General features: G+C 45.1%; 1 protein-coding gene across 1 annotated transcript; it reads right to left on the reverse strand.

The window, feature by feature from the left end:
• Positions 1–1,965: 1,965 nt before the first annotated feature.
• Positions 1,966–18,299, reverse strand: LOC128421503 (N-acylethanolamine-hydrolyzing acid amidase-like). Its single transcript, XM_053404400.1, has 11 exons — positions 17,788–18,299; positions 16,636–16,800; positions 14,029–14,155; positions 12,300–12,390; positions 11,838–11,914; positions 9,998–10,170; positions 7,797–7,859; positions 5,574–5,640; positions 4,931–4,959; positions 4,412–4,493; positions 1,966–2,912 (listed from the first exon to the last, which is right to left on the reverse strand). Exons 1-10 carry the CDS (start codon positions 18,024–18,026, stop codon positions 4,418–4,420), a joined length of 1,107 nt encoding a protein of 368 aa, XP_053260375.1. The 5' UTR covers positions 18,027–18,299; the 3' UTR covers positions 1,966–2,912; positions 4,412–4,417.
• Positions 18,300–19,800: the final 1,501 nt, after the last annotated feature.

Here is a 19,800-nt window from a genome sequence, read left to right on the forward strand (position 1 = left end):
ATCAGGGAGCCAGTCCACTGTCCCTCAGACCTAGCAGGGGGCCGGACTATATTTTGAAAAATATAAATACCCTGCAAGCCGATCCCACAGCTGCCTCCGGACCTAGAGGAGGAACGCACTCTGCACGCGCTCAGGAGCGCATCTCGGCGGTGCCTGCTCACCGGTGTTGTTGACGAGGAGCAGCCGTAGTTTGCTGACCCGACTCAAGCTGTTCTGGTTCATTGGGAATCATTTTACCTTTCACCATCCTTTCAACACCTTTATCTGTTCTTGTAATTGCATACGTTCTATGGTTGTGGCAAACCCACCTCTGACCTTCTGGTGAAAGAAAGGGAAAGAAATCTTATACAGTAAATAAAACTGAAATAAATAATAATAATAATAATTTATTATTTATACCCCGCCCATCTGGCTGGGCTTCCCCAGCCACTCTGGGCTGCTTCCAACAAAATATTAAAATACGTCAGACATTAAAAGCTTCCCTAAACAGGGCTGCCTTCAGATGTCTTCTAAAAGTCTGGTAGCTGTTTTTCTCTTTGAAATCTGGTGGGAGGGTGTTCCACAGGGCAGGTGCCACTACCGAGAAGGCCCTCTGCCTGGTTCCCTGTAGCTTCGCTTCTCGCAGTGAGGGAACCGCCATAAGGCCCTCGGCGCTGGACCTCAGTGTCTGGGCAGAACGATGGGGGTGGAGATGCTCCTCCAGGTATACTGGGCCTGGGCCGTTTAGGGCTTTAAAGGTGAGCACCAACACTTTAAATTGTGCTTGGAAACGTACCGGGAGCCAATGTAGATCTTTCAAGACCGGTGGTCTCGACGGCTGCTCCCAGTCACCAGTCTAGCTGCTGCATTCTGGATTAGTTGTAGTTTCTGGGTCACCTTCAAAGGTAGCCCCACATAGAGCGCATTGCAGTAGTCCAAGCAGGAGATAACCACAGCATGCACTGCTCTGGCGAGACAGTCTGCGGGCAGGTAGGGTCTCAGCCTGCGTACCAGAAGGAGCTGGTAAACAGCTGCCCTGGACACAGAATTGACCTGCGCCTCCATGGACAGCTGCGAGTCCAAAATGACCCCCAGGCTGCACACCTGGTCCTTCAGGGGTCTGTTGTTCCCTTCTGCACCTTCTAACAGATCTAAGGTCTGAAATGTGCATACAATGGCTTCAATTTACAAGAAAGGAAATTCCGAATAACTTTCTGGCAGCAAGAGTTGTTCCAATTGTGGAACAGTCTCCCTTGGGAGGTGGTGGACTCCCCTTCCTTGGTGGCTTCTAAGAAGGTTGGGTGGCCATCTGTCATGGATGCTTTAGCTGAGATTCCTGCATTGCAGGGGGCTGGACTAGATGACCCTTGGGTCCCTGCCAACTTTAGAGTTCTCTGATTCTGTATGCAAGCCAGAGTAACCTGGAAGAGTTCGCCCAGCAACCTAATGTTCCCATATCAAGCCCAACCACCCAATAGTGTTTAGGTGACTAAGGGGACTCTCCCCTGACCACAGAAGCCAACTTGCTTTTCAAGAGCTGCTGCAACACAAGTGTAAAAGGGGCCTTTTGTCAAGAAGAAGAAGAGTTTGGATTTGATATCCTGCTTTATCACTACCCTAAGGAGTCTTAAAGTGGCTAACATTCTCCTTTCCCTTCCTCTCCCGCAACAAACACTCTGTGAGGTGAGTGGGGCTGAGAGACTTCAGAGAAGTGTGACTGGCCCAAGGTCACCCAGCAGCTGCATGTGGAGGAGCAGAGAAGCGAACCCGGTTCATCAGATTACGAGACTGCCGCTCTTAACCACTACACCACACTGGCTCTCCAGAGAACCTCCTTGAATTGTTGCTCCCAGAAATGAAGAAGAGGCTGTACTAGCTTTTCGTACCACTGAACTACGTGCCTCTGGCTCAAATTCACAGATATCTTTTTGCTGCAGTATGGGAAATAGAAGATATAACGCAGGGGGGAAATCAACCAACCACCGCTGCTTTATAAATCAATTTATTTACAGTCCTTTCATCAAAGATCAACAGCAGAACAATCATTTTATTCCAAGAGCGACGATAAAAAAACAACCCATTAACTTTTCAGTCCTGTCTGAAGGCTTAAGATTTCAAACATTAAAATATTTAAACTTCATCTTCTGAGTACCAGAACCAGGGCATTACTATATGCAGTGCTAGCACCTAAAAGGCAGAGCATCTTCAACAGGCTCCCTTAGCCTACAAAGATTATGTGTGTGCAAAATGAGAATTATATTGTGCAGTCTCTAACTTTCTCAAGTGCCATGTGCAAAGTAGCAGGGTTTTGGGGGCAGTGGGCCTTTTGGCTATGTAGGGAGCCCAGCGAATGCTCAAGCCCAGGCACTCCCAACCTTCGGCCCTCCAGATGTTTTGGACTACAATTCCCATCATCCCTGACCACTGGTCTTGTTAGCCAGGAATCATGGGAGTTGTAGGCCAAAACATGGGGAGGGTTACAGGTTGGGGATGCCTGCTCAAGCCCACCATTCTCTGGAATTGGCCACAGCTGCGCATACTCTTGACACAATTTGATGCGCCTCCATCCTGCTGTTCTTCTGTGGAAATCAAGGCATCGTCAGTAGGGTTACCAGGTACTCTGCCATCCCAGACTCAGACCTGCTTAATTTCCTCAAGGTTCCTGCATCATCTGCCTTCAAAGCATCATCCACTGGAAATCATATTCAGATGATTATGCTTCAACCTTAGTTGCATTCCTGTATAGGTGGGAAAGATTATTTCAAGTTCTATGCAGTCAGCCACATTTAGTGAATTTCCACTGTGGTCTGTTGTTCTTTGTAAAAGAACAGGATGGTAAATTTCCCCATTAATGTACTGAACTGCTTGTCCAGGGAGCATAAATCTCGATGTGGGTTCTAGGGGAAGCCCATTTTTCCAAATCCCTCCATGATCTGCATGGAGACAAAAAAAAAGGGGAAACTAAAATTAGTGTATGTTGACATGCACCTTTAACAAGCTGCAATAATAATAATAATAATAATAATAATAATAATAATAATAATAATAATTTATTACTTATACCCTACCCATCTTGACTGGGTTGCATAAGCCATTCTAGGTAGCTTCAAACATAATAAAAATACAGCAAAATAAAAATACAGCAAAATACAGCAAAGTGAAAACTTCCCAATAGTGGGCAATTCTCAAAACCAGCACGATCAGGTATTCCAAAAGGACTGGAGTAAATTTACACGATATCTAAAAGATAATTGTAAGCAATTAACATCACTAGCAGGGTTATCTGAAGACTTTTAAGAGAAGTTTTCTACCTTTCTATATTTAAATTTTGAGCTATTTTGTAATGAGTGTAATTAGAACTGGAAAACATACAAAATGCAATGATAAAATAGTTAATTTTGAAAGCCCTGAGGCGGGAGGGGAGGAAGTTGATAGGCTCTAAAGAGCCAAGGAGGTAAAGTGGATAATGATGGTGTGAATGTATATTATTAAATGGAAAGTAAATAAAAACTATATATAAATATAAAAAAGATAGAGAGTAATTCTGCAATGAGATGCACTTAGATGTGGCTGCAAGTTAGATGTCAGGAACTGCAAGTAGGGATGTCAGAGAATTCCGAGGAAAACAGAAACGGGAACAGAAATTGCTGGTGTTCGCTTACTCATCCCACACACAGAACATAAATCAATCCGGCAAATGCAATTGGTGTTCACTGCTGCATTCAGACCACAAATGATATGCAATTGATCATGGACAACCTGCATTGGTTTTCCTTTGCATTTAAATTTATGGAGTGGGATAACATAATAGGGACGCGGGTGGCACTGTGGGTTAAACCACAGAGCCTAGGACTTGCCGATCAGAAGGTCGGCGGTTCGAATCCCCGCGACGGGGTGAACTCCCTTTGCTCGGTCTCAGCTCCTGCCAACCTAGCAGTTCGAAAGCATGTCAAAGTGCAAGTAGATAAATAGGTACCGCTCTGGCGGGAAGGTAAACAGTGTTTCCATGCGCTGCTCTGGTTTGCCAGAAGCAGCTTAGTCATGCTGGCCACATGACCTGGAAGCTGTACGCCGGCTCCATCGGCCAATAAAGCAAGATGAGCGCTGCAACCCCAGAGTCAGTCACGACTGAACCTAATGCTCAGGGCTCCCTTTACCTTTATAACATAATGCCAATGTGAGTTATGTAATTAATTACGCAGACTATGTAAAACTACACAACATATGTCATATCACCACAAGTGGACAGCAAGACAAATATCATAGGTTTTGGCAGAAGGTGATTTGCAGCAGAATGAAAACAGTACTGCACGTTCGGAATACACGTTTGGACAATGAATGATGCCTCTTTACATCCCTAATGACAAGCCAGAGCTATTGGGTATTTGGATGGCAATCCCAATGGCAATTTGCATAAAATATGGTAACTTACTCGTTTTCATTCCAAGTTTCTGATGCATGTCGTATACTTGCTGGGGGCTGCAGCACTCATTACAGTGGTATAAATTGTGAGCCTGGCAAAGGATATGAAAGGAACTGAGTCATGTTATACCTAAGATTCTAACTCAAACATTAACTTGAATAAAACAGAGGTCAGATGTAGAGGGGCCCTTTTATTGCACTGGGTTCCAGATTTATTAGAAGCATCTTTATCTCGCTTTTTGGTCCAAAACAGGCTCCCTTCCCCACAAAAAAAGACTTATAAATGTCAGTGTTAAGACCAGCTTAAGACACGACACACAAGGAAAAAGGATGGGGTTGGAGGAGAGGGAGAAGGAAACCCAGGCATTATTTCTTTAATTACGGAATTCTTGGAAATCTGCAAAGCTCAGCTGGGAGAGCATGAGACTGGTGGGGTCAAGCCCCAAATTGGGCAGAATATTTCTGCATTATAGGGATTGGACTAGATGACTCTCAAGAGCCCTTCAAATTCTATGAAATGCCAACTTACTTGTTCAAGACCGGCTGTACGGATAGCACCTGGAAAACAACAAAATGGAAGGGGTCCATTTACTAAAAAGCAGTTCTAAATGGCTGAAATGTCTAAGCGCCAGTACACAAAAATACAGCATAAAAAGGAAAAGAAGAAAACACAGTATGATAAAAACAGTACTATAGAAACAGACAGAAACTTAATTCTAGTAATAATAGGGTCCAATCTTCTGGGTCAGGGAAAGCCTTATAAAGACGTCTGAAGCAACTGAAGGATGATGCTTCATGTATTATTATTATTAAATTTATTTATTTATACCCTGCCTTTCTCCCTGACAAGACTCAGGGCAGAGGAAAGTCCATTCTGGAGTGCAGAAATTGAGGCTTTTTTGTACAGGTGCCCACAGAGGCCATCACTGGCATCCTCAGACTCTCCCCCACATTGAAATTAGGCTTGAAAGCAGCACAATATTGTAGCCAATACAATCTGTTGTAGTGTGTGCTTAGTTGCGTGTGCGTTACCCACAACAGGTTTGCTTGTTTGCAAATTTGGCAACCCTCGAGAAATCCCACCAGAAAACTATTCTAGCATAAAAGGAACAGTAAAAGGCTTTGTTATTTTTGCTTTTTTTAAAGGGCATGATGTAAAACGGAAAACTTACTTTGTAGAGAGACTCGAGATTAATATTTTTCTGTCCGGTGGCATTCATCGCCTTCATGGCGTGGGCTCTGCAGAGTAAAAATTAAATGTTAGTGGATGAATCAAAACTGGGAAGAATCGCGGTGCAAAAGACTATTTCATACTGCAGGTGGGAGGTGTGTTGGGGTTTTGCCCTATATGGGATTCTGTTTGTGCATGTAAAAATTACCAAAAAGAACAGAAAGCTGAGCAACATGTAGTCTTTTTTTCTGGGCTCAGTCTTAGTTGTTGTGTACCACACGCTCTCGACTCTTGCTTGTCATGGCTAAGAGGATGAATGGTGGCTAATGGATTGAGGTTGAATCCTGACAAGACAGAAGTACTGTTTTGGGGGGACAGGGGGCGGGCAGGTGTAGAAGACTTCCTGTTCCTGAATGGGGTAACTGTGCCCCTGAAGGACCAGGTGCGCAGCCTGGGAGTCATTTTGGACTCACAGCTGCCCATGGAGGCACAGGTCAATTCTGTGTCCAGGGCAGCTGTCTACCAGTTCCATCTGGTACACAGGCTGAGACCCTATCTGCCCGCGGACTGTCTCGCCAGAGTGGTGCATGCTCTAGTTACCGTATTTTTCGCCCTATAGGACGCACCGTCCCATAAGGCGCACCTAGTTTTTTGGGGGGAAATAAAGGGGAAAAAATATTTTCCCCCCCCCAGGCGCGGGGCTGGGGCGGGGGAGGCCCGAGCTTCCCCCGACCCCAGCCCCCAAACAGGCAGCTCTCTGCAAGCCGTGGGAGCCCAGCGCTGGCTCCTGCTGCTTGCTGAGAGGTCCACGAAGCCTGGACGCGCTGATTTCAGCGCGCGCAGGCTTCGGCATGCTGGCAAATCTCCGCAAGCAGCGGGAGCGCTCCCGCTGCTTGCGGAGAGGTCCGCGAAGCCTGGACGCGCTGAGCTCAGCGCGCGCAGGCTTCGGCATGCAGGCAACTCCGGAGGTCCGCGAAGCCTGGAGAGCGAGAGAGGTCGGTGCCCACCGACCCCTCTCGCTCTCCAGGCTTCAGCGAAAGCCTGCATTCGCCCCATAGGACGCACACATATTTCCCCTTCATTTTTGGAGGGGGGAAAGTGCGTCCTATAGGGCGAAAAATACGGTATCTCCTGCTTGGACTACTGCAATGCGCTCTATGTAGGGCTACCTTTGAAGGTGACCCGGATATTACAAGTAATCCAGAATGCGGTAGCTAGACTGGTGATGGCCACCAAGACCACATAACATGAGCCTTGAAAGACCTACATTGGCTCCCAGTATGTTTCTGAGCACAATTCAAAGTGTTGGTGTTGACCTTTAAAGCCTTAAACGGCCTCGGCCCAGTATACCTGAAGGAGCGTCTCCACTCCCATCGTTCTGCCCAGACACTGAGGTCCAGCGCCGAGGGCCTTCTGGCAGTTCCCTCACTGTGAGAAGCAAAGCTACAGGGAACCAGGAAGAGGGCCTTCTCGGTAGTGGCACCCACCCTGTGGAACGCCCTCCCATCAGATGTCAAAGAGATAAACAACTACCGGACATCTAGAAGACATCTGAAGGCAGCCCTATTCAGGGAAGTTTTTAATGTGTGACATTTTAATGTATTTTTAATCTTTGTTGGAAGCCACCCAGAGTGGCTGGGGAAGCCCAGCCAGATGGTTGGGGCACAAATAATAAATTATTATTATTAGTATTATAAAACAACCCAGGAAGAACCAACCAGGTGGGTCCCCCTCCAAGGGAGAAGGCAGGGCCTACTGCCCTGAAGGAGTTGACGCCGAATTTCAAGACATACACCCTGAACCTTGAGGTATTGGAGAACCAAAACTTGGTGGCAGGTGTCTCATTCATGGGCAAGGCAGCTGAGATAGTGGTGGCCAGCCACCTTCAATTGTGCCTGGATAAAACTGAATATGGGGAACTTTGGCCTTCCAGATGTTGCTGAACTTCAACTCCCATAATCCCTAGCTGTGCTTGCTGGGGCTGATGGGAGTTGTAGTTCATCAACATCTGGAGGGACAGAGGTTCTCCATCCCTGATCTCAACCCATTTTGGTCTGGCTCCAGGCCTGATTTCAGCACTGATTGGTGAAGGAGAGAGACAGAGGAGCTGCAACTGAAAGGAATTGCATATTGCCTCCAACAGTGCAGGTATAAGAAAGCATGTGTGTACTTTTGCTTTTCTTTTTTCTTTAGGAGAACATCATCTTCACACAGTCAAACAAACCTTCGATCATCAAAAGGAGGAGGGGTTGTCCAGTGATCGTAGTTTGTCTCCACCCGGTACCACCTACATAAAACGCATGGTTGAAACGTTTATCATTCCATTATTTTTGCACAGAATATACAAATAAAGTACTTATTTTTTAAACGGGGTTAATTAGTTTCTTCAGAAAGATTTTCAGATCTGTAACGTTCCTTGGTTCAAGCTACTGAAATTAATTGACAAGATTAAGTCAGGTCCATTAATTTCAGCGGGTCTTCTCTGAGTAAAACATCCTTGAATACCACCCTTTTGAGGTTATACACTAACCTCAAAGTTTGTATTTATTTTTGTTGCTATTTTTCAAATTCTGTTTGTTACTGCACTTCGGATGATACTCAAATAAATTTTCCTCAGGGCGAACTCATTGATCCTAATGAACAAGGCCTGTTGATTACTAAAGCCTTTTTATTCTGTACACCACCTCAAAATTTGCCCCTGGCACAGAAAAGGGAGGATACAAATACCAATATAACCTAAATAATTAAGTGTTAAAATTGCCCTCAACAAATGGGCAACTATAGAAAAGAACTGGCTTAAATTGGATCGCCACTTACAAAAGTATTGTAAACAGGTTAATACACTGGCAGGATTTTAAGAACACTTGTAATTTTAGAAATAGTGTGGGAAATTTGAGGTAGAAAAAATAATTTGAAGTAGAAATGATATGCAGCTGAAAAAGAAATTTAAGGAACCAGGGGGGGGGGGAGGGAAATCACAGGATTTGAGGAATCCCAATTTATGGATTTTATACTGCTTTTATGTATATTTTTCTTTGTTTGTGGTTGTTGTTGAAAATTTAATAAAAATATTACATATAAATTTTTTTTGGCTTTCCACACACATCAGGTCTGCTCATCCCTTTAGGAGTTGGACACAATACAGATGTGCTGTGCTGTCTCTGTTATGTACTGAAGTTCTCACCCTGGGCCAGCAGGGGGATACTGTAGATAGTTATGCAAATGAAGGATCAAAAGTGACGTTCAGTGATTGGATAGTTTGTATGCAAATGAAGGATTGAAAGTGACGTTCAATGATTGGATAGTTTTAGAAAGTCGCTACAGTAACGTTGTACTGGAGTTCTATATAAGTAGGCTGACTGAGCTCTTCAGTTCAGTTCTCTTCTGGCCTCTGAATAAACAAGAGCTGTTTGAAGAATCGCTGTGTCGTCTGATATGTTCACCCACAACTTAACAGTCTCGCCTCCCTATAACTTATAGACACTAATCCCTTAGCTTGAATTATAGCCAGGCTGCGGTGGACCACAGACTGAGAAGTTCAGAGAGGCTGCTGCTCACCTACACATCACATTGGATAGGAAAAACTAGACCCACCCTGATTTTATGCACAAATGGCTGCTCGTATCATGTCAAGCTAGCCCAGGTATGGGAGACCTTGTTCAGCCCAAGGCCACAGTCTCTCCCGGGCAACCTTCGGAGGGCTGCGTGGTGCTCTTGGGTGGGGCTAGGGGCAAATATGGCGGAGCAATGAATGTACATTTTGCTTCTGTGCAGAATCCTAGTTTCTTTTTTTTAATATATCTTTATTAATTTAAAATAAATACATTAATGAAAAACAGACATACATACAAGTAAACAAACATACAATCAAACAAACAACAGAAAAATCAAACAAACCACCACACTATAAGATATAAGAAGATTAATATAATTATCATCATATGTACTCCTGGTATTGAACACAATTATAAAATTTATAGAAAAGAAATTTAAAGCTGACTTCCAATTAATCTCACTGTACTTTGTCTATCCATTACTTTATACCGCACAGTTACATATTTCTTCTATCATTTCTTTTTACCTCCCTACAAACTTATATTTATACAATACAGGGATCAGTCTAACTCTGCCAAGATGTTTCCTTTTATTCCATCGTTTTCTAAATATTCTTTAAAGATTCTCCAATCCTTCTAGGCTTTTTGTTTTGGTTGGCCTCTTTCTCTTCCTGTCGCTTACACTAGTTTCCTAGTTTCTATCCCCCATCCCAGGCACAAATATCCCTTCCGGCTACTCCAAACAGCTGCTTCCTCTTGCCCTGCTCAAAAACTACCAAGGGGCACTGATATTTCTTCCACTTACAAATTCACAGCTTGTTTTTTTCCTCCCCCACCTGCAAAACCCAAGGTTACAAAATTTCATGCCTACCCTCCGGTCAGAGGATCCAAGGGCCAAATATCTACTGGACCGCTTCTCCTTCTCGTAATGACTGCCCCCTCCCTGGGACTGGTGCCCCCAATGATGTAGTAGACGTCAGCTATAATCGGTGTCTTGGACAGCATGAGAGCAGCAGCTTCAAAGTCTTCAGCGTCGCTCAAAACCTGCAGCAAAGCAGAAACAGAGTGGACATTTTGGACTGGGAGGTCCACACCATGAGGGGGCTCCTGTGCCTTTAAGGGTTGCATAGAAGGCACAGATTTTCCTATCTCATTGCTCTAGAGTTGGGAGAAGTCACAGAAGCCTCTCTTTGGGTCTGGAACTGGCAAACCTGCAAACATTTATCACACTGTGCATTACTCCCAAGGCTCCAGAAGTAACCGAGTTGCCGCTTATCCGTGTCCTGAAAGCCTGAATTCCCATTTTAAGGAAGCAAGTTTCTAGCTCTCCTATTTGCAGAGCTAACCTGAAAAGCACCAGGCACAGAGCTGTCACGCAAAAGCGAAAATGACAAATAACCCTTGCTCACCTCAGGCCTCAAAACCATGTTTTTTAATTGGAACACCTACCAATTTGCAAGAAATTAATTCAACAGAACGTACAATGTTTGTAGTCATCTGTGTAGGAAAAACGGACTTCTGAACACCGTGACATCTGAAACAATTTTATTATTGCTAGTTTGAGTTCTCATCACAAAAACCTGAGTATTGTCGAAGTTTGAATATTCTCTCCCTTTTACACCCTCTGCTTTAACTCATCCTACATCAAGCCAACAAGATCCACATGCTGAGATGTGCCAGATTACCCTATGGCAGACAAAATGTGCAAGGATGCTCTAGGGCAGTGGTGGCCAAATTTGTTTTTGGACTACAACTCCCATCATCCCTAGCTAACAGGACCAGTGGTCAGGGATAATGGGAATTGCAGTCCCAAAACAGCTGGAGGGCCAAGTTTGGCCACCACTGCTCTAGGGCAAGGTAGCCAATGTGGGGCTGCCCTCCGGATGTTGTCACTTTCCAATTCCCATCAGCCACAAGGCATGATGGGAGTTGTAGTCCAACAAATATCTGAAAGACTCCCTCCTTCCTTATAGAGCGGGCATTTCAGAAGGTCAGGGTGGTAGCGGACCAGGAGAGGGCATTCTCTGCGAAAGCCCCTAAGGCAGTATTTCTCAAATGTAGGTCTCCAGCTGTTATAGGACTACAATTCCCATCATCCCTGACCACTGGTCCTGATAGCTGGGGATAATGGGAGTTGTAGTCCAACAGCAGGTGGAGACCAAAATTTAAGCAACACTGCCTTAAAAGGAATCTGGCACCTTAATTATACAGTTTTTGTTGTACGCTGAAGACTCATGCCTGTGCATTTGACACTTGAGATGTCTATTTTTTAAAGGACCCACACTATTCTAGGGGTGGTAATCTGTTTTAAACGCTTTTTAACGTTGTATTTCAAATTGTTGTGACGTGCCCTGGGATCTTAGAGTGAAGTGCAGGTAATGAATCAAAGTAAAAGAACAGTAATAATAAATTTAGAGAGCACCATCTTGGGGTTTACTATTCCACAAAAGAATCTGCAACAAGGCAATGCAAATATCTGTCATTGTGAGCCACAGAAAAGGCAATCTGTCACACGAAGCACAGAAAATCTCTTAACAAATAAGAGTGATAAACTAAATGCATAACATTTCTGTACATGTCCCACCTCTAGAACTGCTTTCCATAACAATTTACCAGTGCAATTTTGCAAGAAAAGCATGGACTAATTCAAAATTTCTGATTTTCAGAAAGTGAGCACTGAGTCTACAAAGGACAAAACTGTGGCTACTTACAGTCCTGACCAGCCAGCTGACTGGAGAATTTCGATTTATAAAAGCAGCAATGGCATTTTCCCACCACTTGCCAGAATCTATAAAAATGAAAGGGGGGGGGGGACACTCCATAAGAATCAACATTCATAAGAATCAACATTTCCTCTTGCTGTTTTGGTGTTTAATTGCTCCCACCCCAAAAGGCCGGGATGAAGAAAAGCAATTTTTAAAATGCAGTTTTTTTATTTCAGTTATGTTTTTCTCTTTTGAATGAATGCATTCTGGATCGTATGTTTTTATCCACTGTGCTCCAGAACGGAGCAGGGGTTAGCAAAATAGATCCGAAACGCAAAAAGCCAACAAAATTACAATAAGACACATGATACGAACTGAACAAGACATTGGCAACTGCACATATTTTTGTAATTCATTCTGACTGTAGATTATACCCTGCCCTGTTGAGAAAGAATGAGCTTTCCTTACCTCTCTCATCTCCAGAAACTGTAAACTTGTGTGGACTTTGTCCTGTCCATAAACCTACGTAACCGAGAAATGTTGTACCTCTGAACTTTACCTGAAAATCCGAAGATGGAGAACAGTCTGCAGTTAACTGCTTTTAACACATAGGTAAAGGTAAAGGGACCCCTGACCATTAGGTCCAGTTGTGGCCAACTCTGGGGTTGCGGCGCTCATCTCGCTCATCCCCTTTTTCTTTTTTTCTTTCTCCTCCTGTGATGAGGCTGCATTTTAATATTTTAATGTTTTAATGTTTTAATGCTGTATTTTAATCTTGTTTTTAAGTTGTATTCATTCAACTTGTTTTTATTATTGGTTGTTAGCCGCCCTGAGCCCGGCCTTGGCTGGGGAGAGCGGGGTATAAATAAATTTTATTATTATTATTATTATTATTATTAGCCGAGGGAGCCAGCGTACAGCTTCCGGCTCATGTGGCCAGCATGACTAAGCCGCTTCTGGCGAACCAGAGCAGTGCACGGAGACGCCGTTTACCTTCCTGCCAGAGTGGTACCTATTTATCTACTTGCACTTTGACATGCTTTTGAACTGCTAGGTTGGCAGGAGCAGGGACCGAGCAACGGGAGCTCACCCCGTCACGGGGATTCGAACCGCCGACCTTCTGATTGGCAAGTCCTAGGCTCTGTGGTTTAACGCATAGCACATTGCAAAACACGGTCAAGTCAGAGATGTTGTCACTTTAAAACTCAGAGTCCCACATTTAAATAAAGGCCTAATTCATAAATGTTGATATTTTCATCCCTCCCATTGCCAGAATCTCCTGATCTGTTGTTTTGAGAAAGGAGGGGGCGGAAACTGTTCTTCTACTCTTCCACTCCTGACTGACTGACTGCCTGACTCTGTGTGTGGAGAGAGTCTTATCTACGTAGTGACTAAATGGCTGAGTGGGAGTTGTAACACTCATGCAAGCCAGTAGTTCTTTAGTTTGTAGTAGCTGTTAGAAATAAAAGGAGTTATGCTTCACAGCTAGCTTCTGCGTTATTTATACTCTGCATGAGTCTGGTGCTCACAATGAACATTTGTGAGTCCAGTGCACTGGAACCTGTTTTCCAGGATTGGAAGGTCTCTGAAAGTGCTCCAGTCGCCTAGCCCAGTCGGGGCAGAACCAGTTATTGAGCCCAGTCGCTGCACATCGGTTGAAAGGCGTACTGACAATAAAATGCTTGAATAGGATTAAGGGAGAAGCTTAAAATTCAAGGCCTCTGATTTAGTAACACAAAGAGAATGAGGAAATGTTCAACAAATGTTTTCTCTCTAGGCTTCAAGCTAACACTCCGGCCTTTGGCCACAGCAACTGGGGCTTATGTGAATTGCAGACTAATGACAAATCAGTTGTGTACACAACACATGTTTAAAGCACACACACACACAAATCCTGGAAACTGTAGTCCCCCCCCCACAGCTATAGTTTTCGGCACCCTTTACAAACTACAGTTCCCAGAATTCTTTGGAATTAGTCATGTGATTTAATTGGGCTGGGTGTACACAGCACTGGAGGACCCCCATTCCTGTTACAGGCAGTCAGGTGCCTAAATCCTGCCCCCGCCCCTGTAAAATATGATGGATGCCGTTTCAGAATCCTGGATAGGACAGATTCTGAAATGCAAAATGCACACTCATCCTGCGTTTTCTATCCTTCTCTCGGTCATTCTTAATCACCACCAAAAGCTCTTTGTACCTGCCCATTCTTTATGAACTCCACATCAATGGTTGTCTTGCGTAAAATATCTCCAAAAGCATAATCCATATTCCGGCCATGGTATATGTTCCCATTGTTATCCTGAGCGATGATACTGGTGCAGAATCTGTGGGACAATAAAAGATCGTGGGGTGAAAAGGGACACTCCACGTCTGGGATAGCTCAGTTGGTAGAGCATGAGAACGTCAATCTAAGGTCGTGGGTTCGAGCCCCACGTTGGGCAAAAGATTCCTGCATTGCAAGGGGCAAGACTAGATGACTCTGGAAGTCCCTTCCAAGTTCCTACAATTCTATAATTCTATGGTTCTATATCCACACAAAAATTATGTGTTTCCCCTGATATTTCATCTAGAAAATAAGCAACACTGATCAAATGGACATCCTTCCCTTTTGGGGGGGGGGGGCACAGATTGCTGTGATAGCAACAGCTCTTGTGAGCACTTGAAACCCCCCCCCCACAAGGTCTCCCCCATTCACTTAAATGGACGGAGTAGTTTAAGGCACACCTAATTACGTAACACTCCCCCTCCACTGGAATGAATGGCGAAGTCTGTTTTACACAAGAACTGCGTACACCTATATCGGAGCTGTTATGATAACATATAAAAATGCATATAAAAATGCAGTCACCTGGAAGTAAGCTCCCTTGAACACAGTGGGGCTTACTTCTGAGTAGCCAAGCCCAACATCGCCCCTAGTATAGCTGGGTCAATTTGCCTCGGCAAATTGCGGCTGCCGAGACCACATAACACTGGTCTTGAAAGACCTACATTGGCTCCCAGTACGTTTCCGAGCACAATTCAAAGTGTTGGTGCTGATTTTTAAAGCCCTAAATGGCCTCGGTCCAGTATATCTGAAGGAGCGTCTCCACCCCCATTGTTCTGCCTGGACACTGAGGTCAAGCGCCAGAGGGCCTTCTGGTGGTTCCCTCATTGCGAGAAGCAAAGCTACAGGGAACCAGGCAGAGGGCCTTCTCGGTAGTGGCGCTCGCCCTGTGGAACGCCCTCCCATCAGATGTCAAGGAGAAAAACAACTACCAGACTTTTAGAAGACATTTGAAGGCAGCTCTGTTTAGGGAAACTTTTAAAGTTTGATGCATTACGGTATTTTAATATTTTGCTGGAAGCTGCCCGGAGTGGCTGGGGAAGCCCAGCCAGATGGGCGGGGTATAAATAATAAATTATTGATATTGTTATTATTTTTACTCTGCTCTTTTAACCGGAAAAGCTCTCAGAGCAGCTTGCAGAGAACAGTAAAAAAGAAAAAGTGAGACCTTGCCTGCAGGCTTGCTTCCTAAAATACATGGCACATAAGGAAAAAGGACTGAGGAGGGAGGAGGGAGGAGGTTGGCTTCCCTGGAGCATGATGTGTCCCCCACCAAAGGTACTACTTATTCTAATGCAAGGGAAAGTGGGGTGGGAGGAGGGAGGAAAAGCAAACCTGGGTACCAGTTATAGTTCTTATAACAAGCAGCTGGGGTAGAATAGATCAAGTAGCCTGAGGGCATGGCTGCCAAAAGTTGAAGATCAAAGGGAGATGCTTTCATCCCTGCTCAGCGCCTGAGGGCCCCAGTCCTGCCACTCACCACCTGGCCCAGGGCGGGCCTGATGGGCTCTATAAAGGACTGCTGCCACCGCCGCTAGGAAGAGAGGGCTCCATTTTGTTTTGTTTTTGGTTTAAATTGCTGTTGTTTTCTACCTATGTCATTTTAAACTGTGATATTAATGCTGTATTCTTGGTTTTAGATTTCAATTTATGTGGAAATTCTTTCCCATTTGGTTGCGTATTTTTTTGATGTGGTTTATTTATTGTTTATGACTTTTGTAATTACGTAAATCTTGTTATGCTGTCAGCCGCCTTGAGCATTGTTTTTTAACAGTGGAAAGGTGGCATACAAATAAAAAATGATGATGATGATGATGCATTTAAAGCACACAGCTTCCAGCAGAGAATTTCGGGAACTGCAATTCGTTAAAGGCGCTGGGAACAGTAGCCCTGTAAGCTGCATAGTAAAAGCTATCGTTTTCCCAGTAGTGATGTACGGAAGTGAGAGCTGGACCATAAAGAAAGCTGATCTCTGAAGAATTGATGCTTTTGAATTATGGTGCTGGAGGAGACTCTTGAGAGTCCCATGGACTGCAAGAAGATCAAACCTCTCCATTCTGAAGGAAATCAGCCCTGAGTGCTCACTGGAAGGACAGATCCTGAAGCTGAGGCTCCAGTACTTTGGCCACCTCATGAGAAGAGAAGACTCCCTGGAAAAGACCCTGATGTTGGGAAAGATGGAGGGCACAAGGAGAAGGGGGCGACAGAGGACGAGATGGTTGGACAGTGTTCTTGAAGCTACCAGCATGAGTTTGATCAAACTGCGGGAGGCTGTGGAAGACAAGAGTGCCTGGCGTGCTCTGGTCCATGGGGTCACGAAGAGTCGGACACGACTAAACAACAACAACGGACAACCTACAGTTCCCAGGATTCTTGGAGAGAGGTGTACATTTACGTTGTGGAGACAGTGTTTTTAAAAATACTGTACAAGAAATCCCTTGCACCAATGAGCTCTTCCTTACCAACATGAAGGACACTTACGCAGTAGATTCGTAGGCCAAATTGATGAGCAAGCCATCCCCAACATTCAGCCCCAGGGCTTGGCAAAGTCCCCGGATCTCGCCTGCAAATGGCTGAGGGGCAAAGGATTCTAATTCTTCCGCCAGAGGCCGGATAATCGCATGAACCCACTTGGGAACCACTTTGCTGAAAAACAAAGAAAACACAGCAATAAACTGGGGTCATTGGCTTCAGAGGGGCTGCAGCTGAGCGACAGGAGAACCACCTCTGAATGCAAAACGGTGGCAGTCAGGATTTGAGACTATTGTGAGCAAGAAGACCTGCTTTGCTTTTGAACGGAACCGCTGAGACCCAAACCCATGGGAACCCAAGGAGAAAATAGCAGCTCACATTGAGAAGCAAGGTGTCTCTGAGAGAGCAAGTGAGATCAGTGTGTTGCACTAGGACCTGGGAGACCAAGGTTCAAATTGCCACCTGTCTAGCAAAATGAAGGCTGCTTCTTCCTCGTCCTTTTTTAGTTTTGAAACTATTTATTAAATGTCAAATTGCATATACAGAGCTTTTATACACAGATTCTATTGGCAGAAACCCTGGCTTTATATAACGTGCTGCACCTTTAACTCAATTAAGGAGAAAAAGGCGGGGAACAGGAGGCACACCCCGCCAAAAAAATGCAGGTGTTAAAAGCTGCCTCTACTTGTTTAATGAAAGCGTGAACCCACATATGAATTAAGATTTTATCAATGTTTCAGTGTTTTTTAATGACTGCGCTTCCCATGCTTTTAGCTTGTTTTTATCTGCAGGAGGAGCAGAAATAAGTTTATAATAAGAGGAATAATTTGCAGCCAAACAAAAAAAGGAAACAGCTACTCAAACAGGCTTGGTCTTTTAGCGGCACTTGTTTTTATCTGCAGGAGGAGTAGAAATAAGTTTATAATAAGAGGAATAATTTGCAGCCAAACAAAATAGGAAACAGCTACTCAAACAGGCTTGCAGAAAGCACTTGCAGAAAGTTGTTTGGAGATGATGGAAAAGGTATCCATATCCGTTTAAAAATAAAATAAAAATAACAGTAATTATAATTTCGAAGCGCTGATGTGGCCACCACCAATCCCTTTTCTCCCACTCCAAGTGGGGAAAAAATCCACAGCAGTATCTCCAGTGCGGACTCACTCGATGAGCTGGTAGAAAGCAGCTCGCAGGAACTCCGGGTCGAAGTGGCGCAGGACCGGGTTCCATCGCTCCTCGGGCGCGCTATCCAAGCTGACATTGCACAGCAAGGGCGCAGCAACAGCAGCAGCAGCCCCGGCGATGTGGGGGGCAGCAGCGCCCCTGCACAGCAGCTTCAGCAACAGCAGGAGGCAGAAGGAGCTCCAGGCAAGCCCGGGCAGCAGTGGCAGCCGCCGCTCCATGGCTGCAACCCAAAAGCAAACAGAGGAGCTCAAGCCAGGAGCCCGGATATGGGGAGGAAACGCGGCGCGGAGGGAGGGAATGCAAACGAAAGGCGGAGCGCCGCTGTGCGCGCATCAGGGGTTATTGCAGGGCCAAAAATAGAAACACTCCCCCCGCTTTCCTTTCACCTCCCCCTGCGATTGGTCATGTTGTTTGGATGCCTGATTATAGTCTTCCAAAGCAACTCTTCTATTCCGAACTTTAAAATGGAAAGCGTAATGCTGGTGGTCAACAAAAGAGGTTCAAAGGCTCTCTCAAGGCAAATATTTTAAAATGAAGTATAAATACTGACAATTGGGAGTGCTCCCATTGGAGAACAGCCTTTGCCAAAGGTGTCATGGGCTTTGAAGATGCTCGAACTCAGGACGAAAGCGAGAAAGTTGCTAAGAGGAAGGCAGGTCTGGCAAACCCTCACCGTGATCAACTCCTGCCTGGAAACCTATGTCCCCAGTGTGGAAGGAGGTGTGGATCCAGAATTGGCCTCCACAGTCACTTACGGACTCACTGTTAAGACTGTGTTTATGGAAGACAATCTTCCTCGGCTACGAGTGATTGCCAAAGAAGATGATTTAATAGCTGCAGAGCTGGCAGTAACCCAACAGGTGGTGCAGCCATAAAAGCCCACAGGTTGAGATGAGGGTTGGACCAGATTACCCTCCGGGTAAAAATTAAACAGAAATCCATTCAACAGTTACAATAAATAATTTCAAAACTATAATCAATAAAACAATGGCAAGCCACAGTACATAAAATAATACAATGCAAATTGAGCAGAGACTAGAGGGTGGAGCAAGGCAGGTGGAAGAAGGCCTTTCCTGACAAAGTCTCTCCCCTCACAGTTCTTCATCCAGGACCAGCTTCCTTATGAGGAGTCCCAGGGCCAGGGGGTGGGGCAAGGCAGGTGGAAAGAGGCCTTGCTTGATGGAGTCTCTCCCCCCTCACAGTTCTTCATCCAGGCAAAGCTCCCTCAGGACTCCTAGGGTCGGAGGGTAGGGCAAGGCAGGTGGAAAGAGGTTTCACCCCCCAAAGGTGTAGTCTGTTGTCTCTCGAGACCGACGGACACCCACAACATTCTTATGTGACGTGTATTAGTGGGACAATACTGTAGGGATCAAGTGCAGCTTCTCAGCCTCCCCCTAGGCAACACTGCTTAACACTGAGAGCTCTTGCCTAACCGGAATGTGTCCTTGAGCTATGATATCGTCTATTGCATTGCCAGGACGGATGGGGAGAGCTGGGCGTAGAAACCTCAGACTTTTGTGTGGTTGGTCATCCTACCAAGACAATTGTGACACCTCTTGCTCCACCTCCCTCTATCCCTGGGCCCACCCATTAGCATAATGCAGCCCCCAGACTGCAGTTTTCCATAAGGCAGTGTGGCCCTCAGCCTGAAAATGGGTTATCCATCCCTGGTGCCTACCCTAGGAAGGGCAGTAGTGTCATGACACACACACGAACATCAAATGTTGTCCAATGAGACTCAGCCAAGTTAGTCGCCTTAATTTTACAATACAGTGGTACCTTGGTTCACAAATGCCTTGGTACAGAAACAACTTGGAGCCCAAACACTGCAAATCCGGAAGTAAGTGTTCTGGTTTGTGAACTTTTTTTGGAAGCCAAACGTGCTCCATTTTGAGTGTTATGCTTCTATTTTGAGTGCCACGCTTTGGTTTTGAGTGTTACGCTGAGGTCTGTCTGTTTTTGCTATTATTGCTATTATTTTGTGTTTTTGTG

The sequence above is a fragment of the Podarcis raffonei genome, chromosome 9 (assembly GCF_027172205.1).
Source record: "Podarcis raffonei isolate rPodRaf1 chromosome 9, rPodRaf1.pri, whole genome shotgun sequence".
In the NCBI taxonomy this organism is placed as follows: Eukaryota; Metazoa; Chordata; class Lepidosauria; order Squamata; family Lacertidae; genus Podarcis; species Podarcis raffonei.

Excerpts from the sequence above, each read along its gene's own strand:
- LOC128421503 (XM_053404400.1), bottom strand. The coding sequence starts at position 18,026 with ATGGAGCGGCGGCTGCCACTGCTGCCCGGGCTTGCCTGGAGCTCCTTC. Across the intron at positions 12,391-14,028 it reads AGTTCATAAAGAATGGGCAG|GTAAAGTTCAGAGGTACAAC; the intron begins GTACAAAGAGCT and ends TCGGATTTTCAG. Across the intron at positions 4,494-4,930 it reads GTACAGCCGGTCTTGAACAA|GCTCACAATTTATACCACTG; the intron begins GTAAGTTGGCAT and ends ATCCTTTGCCAG.